The sequence below is a fragment of the Hyla sarda genome, chromosome 1 (genome assembly GCF_029499605.1).
Source record: "Hyla sarda isolate aHylSar1 chromosome 1, aHylSar1.hap1, whole genome shotgun sequence".
NCBI classification, from domain to species: domain Eukaryota; kingdom Metazoa; phylum Chordata; class Amphibia; order Anura; family Hylidae; genus Hyla; species Hyla sarda.
The window spans coordinates 90317818-90326636 of record NC_079189.1 but is presented as its reverse complement, the minus strand read 5'-3'; the positions used below and the strand labels follow the sequence as shown (position 1 = coordinate 90326636).

General features: G+C 46.4%; 1 protein-coding gene across 1 annotated transcript in view; it reads left to right on the top strand.

Moving 5' to 3' along the window:
* Nucleotides 1-2715: 2715 nt before the first annotated feature.
* The window catches only part of COMMD8 (COMM domain containing 8), a 31494-nt gene continuing 25390 nt past the window's right edge, over nucleotides 2716-8819 (top strand). The window contains exons 1-2 of the mRNA XM_056557417.1: nucleotides 2716-2873; nucleotides 5149-5304. Of these exons, the coding sequence (XP_056413392.1) occupies nucleotides 2808-2873; nucleotides 5149-5304 (222 nt within the window). The 5' untranslated portion in view covers nucleotides 2716-2807. The remainder of the gene's footprint in view (nucleotides 2874-5148; nucleotides 5305-8819) is intronic.

The window sequence follows — 8819 nt, the reverse complement described above, 5'->3', positions numbered from 1 at the left end:
CGGCCTACCACCCTCTGTCCAACGGTCAGGTGGAGAGGGTTAATGAAATTCTTGAGACTTATTTTCGTCATTTAGTTTGCTTGCCAAGACGATTGGGTCGACCTTCTTCCCTGGGCTGAATTTTCATATAATCATAAGGATTCCGAGTCCACGAGGTCGTCTCCCTTTTTTGTTGTCTACGGACTCCATCTCCGTTCTCCTCTTCCACTCCCAGTTTCCTCCGGAGTGCCTGTTGTTGATGAGCTGGTCCGTGACTTCTCCACCATCTTCGCATGAAGGTGCAGGCTGATAAGAGTAGAAGACCTCCTCCATCCTTCTCTCCTGGTGACATGGTGTGGCTTTCCTCCAAATACATTCGATTAATGATCCCCTGCTATAAGCTCGGTCCTCGCTACCTTGGTCCCTTTCAAGTTTTGCAAAAAATCAACCCAGTCTCCTACAAACTTTGTCTACCTTCTACGTTACGTATTCCCAATTCCTTCTACGTCTCTCTCCTCAAGCCTCTTGTCATAAACTGGTTTTCTCAAAAGAATCTTGTCCCTACGCCAGTCTCCGGCTCTTCTGATATCTTCAAAGTTAAAGAGATTCTTGCCACAAAAAACGTGAGAGGTAGACTATTTTTTCTCTTTGTCTGGGAGGGTTACAGTCCTGAGGAGAGATCTTAGGAGCCAGAGAAGAATATTCTGGACCATGACCTTCTCAAGAGTTTTCTGAACCGTAAAAGGAGGGGGAGACCAAAGAGGGGGGGGGGGGGTACTGTTATGATAAGCACTCTGGCCATCTCCTGATGCCGGCGTGGTTGGCATTCACATCGCGGGACGTGCCGCATGTGAATCCCAGCCCGTCACTTACCTAGTGCTTCTCCTGCCTCCTTCTCTCCTCCGGTGCGCGTGTCCCAGTCCTCTAGAGCGTGCACGCAGGAGCTCTGGGATTTAAAGGGACAGTATGCCCAATAATTCAGTGAACACCTGTGGCTCAGTTATAAGTTCCTCCATTTCCCACACTTCCCTGTCGGATGTTTGATGCCCTAGAGAGAAAGCGTTTCTGAGTATTGCCTTGACGTGTATCGTACCTTTTGTTCTGTGACCTGACCTTGCTCCTTTGCCGCCTGCTTACCGACCACCTGCTATGTTCCTGACTTCGCTACTGTGCTGCCTGCCCTGACCTTCTGCTATCCTGACCACGAGTTGTCATTCCCTACCTGTGTCTCGAATTTCCTCAGCCGCCTGTGTGGTCGAGCCATGCCATTGGTAGCAACCTGGGTGCCGCCTGCTGCAGCAAGTCCATCCCACTTTGCGGCGGGCTCTGGTGAAAACCAGCGACACCTTAGACTCCGCTCCCTGATATGGTCCATGTCATCTGCCACACAGGTCCAGTGGATCCACTACCACCAGTGTTCCTGTATACTGAAACGTGAGTGTTACAGTGATTGCTGGATGCATTATACGACAGTCACAAGGGGCCGCTTTCCACCTCTCTGACACACATGCCATCGAGAGCAGAGGAAGGAGAAAAGAGGATCAGCCATGCTCTGGACTACACGGGACCCAACAACCAGGTATGTTTTTTCTGTTTTCTTTTTGTTACTATTGATGGGGTAACTACCTATAGGGGGGTGCTACCTATGGAGGAGCGGGAACAACTATATACAGGTGGGCAATTATATATAAGGGGGTAACTATACACAAGGGGTGCTATCTGGGGGGGGGGGTCTGCCTACAAGTGGAAACTATATACAGGTGGGCAACTATCTACATGGATACAGCTATATACAAGTGGGCAACTATATACAAGGGGCACTATCTATAGGGAGGTCTGTCTACAGGGGGCAACTATATACAGGGGGGCAACTATAAACAGGAGGCCAACTATATACATGGGTGCAACTATCTACAAGGGGAACTATCTAGGGAGGTCTGTCTACAGGGGGTAGCAATCTAGGGGGCTCCACCTACTCGTGGCATCTACCTAATGGGGGGAACTAAACTAAACCTAACTACGTAATGGTGGGACCTACCTACTCTTCCCTAACCCACTTATCCACCCACAATTGTAATACACCAAGGAGGGCATTATTACTGTTTGGGGCACTGGTCTTGGAAAGAGTCTATAATGTTTTTTCCAGTCAAGTTCTGCAGAGACGTAACTGAAAGAAATCATCATATTGGTCTGAGCATGGATGGAGAATAAAAAGTGTGCAGTGTTTTTATTTTGTGTATTGACTTGCGCCAAATTTTATTTTCGCAATTTTTATATTTTCTGGGCCGGTTCTTATTTTTTTGCGGTTCCAGGGAGCAGAGTTAGCGCTGCACCAGTTGGTGAATTTATCACTTGAACTCAATTATTATTATTTGTGCAAATGTACTCCAGTGACCTAATAGTCTAGGAATGTTTGTGAGTTTTTCATCTTTTTTTTTTTTGTTTTTGTTTGCACTATCCAGGGAATTCTGTCAAGTGACGTACGCCACATTTTACGCAGTAACTGGGAAAACCACACGCATGCGCAGCTTGTTTTGCATTGCACACAAATCTGTACTAACGATAAGGGGCTGACGCTAATTTTGCGCTGCTAGTAAGCCCAGATTCAGTCTGTGAACAGACAATCACATCACTGTCTCTGCGCACTGTGGCCACGTGACGTCATCAACTGCCTCCCAGCAAGCCTGAGTTTTTCTACTATCCAGCCCGCAGCTTACGTCACACACCCTCGCCCCGTTCACGTGACTCAGGCAGCCGCCGCCTGTGATTGGCTGTGGGACTAGGAAGTGTTAAGCTGCTGGTCATGTGATGAGCGTGAGGCTGCGGACATGGACGGGACTGCGGAGGGCACACTGGGGCTTATTGAGAAGCTGCCGGTAGCTCAGTGCCCGCAGGTGAGTACAGCTCCCCCGTCCGCTGAGTCAGGGGTAAGACAGGGGTGCTGAATTATACCTGGGAATTGTAGTTCCTGTAGAGATGAACGTCATGTCTGAGATAATGTCAACTCTAGCACTTCTTGTATTACAAGCGTAGGGACACCCTAGAACAGTGTTTCCCTACCAGTGTGCCTCCAGCTGTTGAAAATGACAACTCCCAGCATGCCTGGGCAGCCAAAGACTGTTGGGCATGCTGGGAGTTGCAATTTTACAACAGCTGAAGGCACATTGGTTGGAAAACCCTGCCATAAAGGTACAGTGGTCCTCATTATCACAGACACATGTCCAACAATATGGGCCATAAATCTGAAGGGACAACTCATGACAGAAGAAATCTATATATATCAGCAGGTTTAAGGGGTTTGTCCAGGTATAATCCCCTACCATAGTGGTCTCCAAACTGCGGACCTCCAGATATTGCAAAACTACAACTCCCAGCATGCCCGGACAGCCAACGGCTGTCCGGGCATGCTGGGAGTTGTAGTTTTGCAACATCTGCAGGTCCGCTGGTTGAAGACCACTTCCCTACCACATCTGATGTCAGATGCAGCTGTGTACTAGGAGGTTGGGTCACAGAGGTGGTCATTTATGGTCAGATCAGGTGAGAGAATAGGCCTGGACTGACCAAGCTGGAAAGTTTACTTGTCATTTATAAAGGGAAAAAAAAACTTGATGCTTCAAAGAAACATGTAAAAAGTTTTTATCAGCTTTGGTCTCGGAGATCCCTCCCATTAGAATGAGCAGGGAGAAGAACACTGTTTAGGGGTACTCCAATAAGTAGGGATGTCCCAATAATAATGCTATCGGCGCCAATAGAAGTACTTGTGCAAATGTCCCCTATATCTATCCTGATACAATAATAAATTAAAATCCCTCTCACTTCTCCTCCTGTCCTGCACTAAGGCCTCTTCATCATTCGTTCTGTCATCAGGAGTGGTGCAGGAGCCGCCAGGCACGATGTGGTTATTTATTTAATCAAAGGGCAGGTCCTGCACTACTCCGGAAACAGGGTAAAGGGTGCATTCACACCACGTTTTGTACATACGGGTGCCGGCGGGGGGAGGGGCAAAACGGGCACTCCCGTGCCCTGGCCGGATCAGCCCGTGACTCCATTTTCTATAATGATCCGACCGGAGTCAAACAGTGACTGCAGTCGGCTCAGTTTTGACCCGTATGCGGTTTCCTGACCGGACCAAAACCGCATGCGGGTCAAAACTGAGCCGACCGCAGTCACCGTTTGACACCGGTCGGATCATTAAAGTAAATGGAGTCACGGGCTGATCCGGCCGGGGCACGGGAGCGTCCGGTTTGCCCCTCCCCCCGCCGGATCCGGCACCCGTATGTACAAAACGTGGTGTGAATGCATTCTAAGGTAGAAGGTCCTGCACCAATAACAGAGGACAGGATGCACAAGGTATGCTGAGTGGGACTTTTCAGCAGCAGCTTTTCTCAGAGAAAAAAAAAAAAAACAGGGAAAAAACACCAGGACCTCATGGAGAATGGGATCTGCAGCAGACAAACAAGAGACCAGGGCTTGGTAAGGATCATTTTTTTCTGTTGACTCCATCCTCCGACACCATATTACACAGACACACAGGGGTTGGACAGGAGTCAGGCGAACGGGATCTGTGGCAGACCTACGTAGATCAGGGCTAGGTAAGTATCAGTTTTTTATGTTTTCCCTGTGCCGCAGCGCCATTTTAAGGGTGTTGGGTATAAAATGGTGTTTGGGGGAGATGAGACATGAAATGGCGGGATTTTACTATTTGTTTATTATATCGCAATTGCATATTGAAATCACAATTTTTACCTCCATAATTGCAATATGTCATTTTACCCTAAATTGTGCAGCCCTACCGCTCGTCTAGTATAGCTGGACAGAGGTCACTGCGATCCAGAGAGTGAAGTCCATAACCTTTATCTTCTCTCCATTCAGTTTAATGATCGGTAGTGGTCCCGCACTGAGACCCCAATCTATCAAGTCTTTCTAAATGATAGGTACACTTTAAAAACTGGTGGCCTATCCCCATTATAAGCAAGGGTCTGACTGCAAAAGAGGCCATGAAGGAAGCTTTACATGTATCTGATGCCTGAGGATTCCTGAATCCTGACCTGCTACATGCCTGATGCCGAGTATGTTCCATGTTGGAAGGAATAAGTTATACAAATCTGTTCTTCCGAGAGAGTTTTCTAACCTTTTTTTCAGGTGTTTGTGCTGTAATTTTTCTTTCAGTTTCTTCACAAAGTTATCGATGGAGTTTGTGGCAGGGCGAAGCCTCGATTTCAGGACTATGGCAGCATCTGGAACTTAAGGGAATGGCTGGAAGTCTTAGACAGCACCACTGCTTTTATTAAAACTCGTGTTGGCAAAGATGGAGGCTCCGAAGAGGTAGGGTGTCTCACTATACATTCAGGAGCAAAGATACTTGAGCTGTTTTCAGTTAAAGCAGCTTTAAAGGGGTACTCCGGGGAACTTAACCCATAGCCCATCCTTTCCTTCTCCCTAACCTAAGTATTTTTCTAAATATTCATTACCTATATAGAACAGTTTCCCTGTTGCAGCTGTCACTTACATGCAGGGAGTGGTAGAAAAACGTCATCCTCTCATCCACTCTGTCTTGAGAAGGTGGGGGCTAGTCTAAGTGCTCCAAGACAAAACCACATGACCTATGTCCTGTTTGGCTTTACAGTGTCTGGATGAAAGCCCCAACCCCCCTCCCCTCCCTGTGTCACGTTCTAGCAGAGAAGCAGCCCAGCGTCTCCTCAGAGTAGACAGGGAGATAATGAAAGATCCTAGCACAGGAGCCTTATCTGGAGATGCTGGGCTATGTCTCATGTAGCTTTTATCTTTAGACTACTGCCGTTTAGAGGATGACATGAGTTATTGCTGGGGAGGTATAGTTTCAAACAAACAATAAGAATCGTTCGGCAGACAGCGCTCAGCCGCGCTGACTGCTGGGAGTTGTAGTTTTTACAGGCAAGCATGGGGGAAAATACAAAAGTCCCAGAGGACACCAGGGGCCACAGGAGTGGACAGAATCAAAAGAAAACCGCACAGGAGACACAGACAAGGTACTGTGGAGGCTTTGGGGCATTTTTTTTCTTTAGTTCCCTGGAGTACATGTTTAACACCGTGTTTACCTTGTCAATTGGAAGTATACACCTGGAGGACTTCCTAATGTTTACCTCTGGATACCACTGTGAGCCACTGAAATCCATTGCCCCTAGGCTCCCATGTTAGTGCTGTCTGGCATAATAGACTGCACTATGCCAAAGAGCAAAAACAAAGGTATGTGGACGTATACCAGCCTGGCAGAGGCAGAAAGATCAGTCTTTTGGCCTTTGATGGATGAATGAGGGCCTAGGGTTATGGAAGCTTATTTTGTTGCATATAACAAATGAACACTGCAAAATGCAGAACAAAAACAGACTACATGGAAAATAAAGCACAAGTGATTTCCTAAAGTGTCAGGATTTACTATAATTTATGGCAGAAATTAATGAAAGTCCCAGATGAAGTCGACACAAACTCATTAGTAGGTTAAAGGGGTAGTCCAGTGGTGAAAAACTTATCCCCTATCCTAAGGATAGGGGATAAGTTTGAGATCGCTGGGGGGCCGACCGCTGGGGCCCCCTGCGATCTCTCTGTACGGGGGCCAGGCTCTCCGGCCAGATAGCGGGGCCGACACGCCCCCTCAATACATCTCTATGGCAGAACCAGAGATTGCCAAAGGCAGCGCTTCGGCTCTGCCATAGAGTTGTATTGAGGGGGCGTGTCAGCCGCCGCTCCGTGCGGAGGTCGACACGCCCCCTTCCCGCGGGCTGTCGGGGCCAGCGGTCGGACCCCCCGCGATCTCAAACTTCTCCCCTATCCTTAGGATAGGGGATAAGTTGTTCACCACTGGGTTCACCACTGGACTACTCCTTTAACAGTAAATTTCAGTTCAAAGCTGGAGAAAGTACTTCACCTCTTAGTACATTTGATGCATCTAAGACTCTTTATGGGATGCAAAACATAACATTATGCCTGTATTTTTAGGGTATGTTGGGCATTTAGATTCTGTTTTTGGACATGGAAAGTGCATTGATTTCTGTGTGGTGTCACTGTCCCAAACCTGCTCCCATTGACTTCAGTGAGAGTGGGGGAGATGTGTGGAAAAGACACAACTTTAATATTTCTTTTCACAGGGACATATGATGTCTTGTTTTTTTGCAGGACTTTTTTTTCTTTGTAATGACACCTTTTATTTTGTCATGGGTCAATACAATTAAAATGATACCCATGTTTACATCGTTTTTCTATTATTGTAATGCTTTATAAAAAAAAAGTCAAACTTTTAAAAGTCAGACTTTGAAACAAATTATGTATGCTTAGAATCACCCTTTTCTGAGCCCCTGTAACTTTTAGGGGCCGTATCAGGCTAATTTTTTTTGTACCATGGTATGTAGTTTTCATTGGTACCATTTTTCTATGCTTTTTAGTAATTTTATTTTCTGATATGATGGGATCAAAAGAAACAGCAATACTGGCTTTTTTAATGTTTTATAGCGTTTACCGTGGATTCATAAACATTATATTTAATTTGTTAATACATTTATGGAAGTGGGGGTACAAAATGTTTTATTTTTAATAAATGGGCACTGTCACCAACTTTATTTTTTGATATGTTGTAGTACTTATGTACTACAACATATCTCTAATATACTTTTATAATTTTTTTTTTTTATTAAAAAGGTTTCATTTACATTTAAAAACCGGCTACTGAAAAAGGACTGATTTTGGAGTGGCAATCAGTCCTTTTTCAGTTAGGCTGCACTCGCTCCCTGCCTGTCAATCAGACAGGCGGGAGCGAGCGCATTGGCTCCCCGGCCACTGGGTGGGAGGCCACTCCTCCCGCACATCGCCGCCTCGTTGCCGCCACTGTCCCTGCACGCCCGCTGCCGGACTCTGCAGTAACTGCAAGTGTAATGAGGGAACGGGGTATGCGGGGGGGGGGGGGGGGGGAGGAATTGGCTAGTGCCGTAGCGGGGGGGGGGGGGGGGGGCTAGCAAGAAAAAGAAAATAGGATGGTGGGAGCTACCCTTTAACATTTTTATTAGGGGAAGGGCTTTTAAAGCTTTAAGTCCCCATAAGGGACTTTTTTTTATGCAATCACTGGATTGCATTCGCCGGACAGTGCTAGGCTATTACATAGCATTGTACAGTAAGATCGGTGCTCCACTGATACAGCCTGTTCTTCAGCTTGTATTAGATGAGCGGCGATCAGACAGCACGGAAAAGACCTCTGGCCAAAGAGCCCCTCTAAATCACTGGCACCTCCATAGCATTGATCAAGGCATCTAAAGGGTTAGTGGAGGACATCAGTGTGATCCCTGATGTCCACCAAAAGCGGTGATACCCCGGCTCCGCATATCCTTAAAGGGGTACTCCGGTGAAAAACTATTTTTTTAAATCAACTGGTGCCAGAAAGTTAAACAGATTGTAAATTACTTATTTTCAGTCTGACCACAGTGCTCTCTGCTTACACCTTTGTCTGTCTCAGGAACTGTCAAGAGCAGGATAGGTTTGCTTGGGGATTTGCTCCTACTCTTGACAGTTCCTGAGACAGACAGGTATCAGCAGAGAGCACTGTGGTCAGACAGCAGCTGATAAGTACTGGAAGGACTAGGATTTTGAAATAGGAGTAATTTACAAATCTGTTTAATGTTCTGACAGCAGTGGATTAAAAAAAAAAGTTCTAGAAATTCATAATCCTGACATTTTTCCAGGTTTTAATTCCTCCTTGTAAACTACTATTGACTATTAAGATTTATGGTTCGTTTGAAGATGCCCTCATCAGAATTACTGTTGGATGTGTTTCTAACTGTATTTAGGGACGTGTATCCATAGGAATCTCTACATAG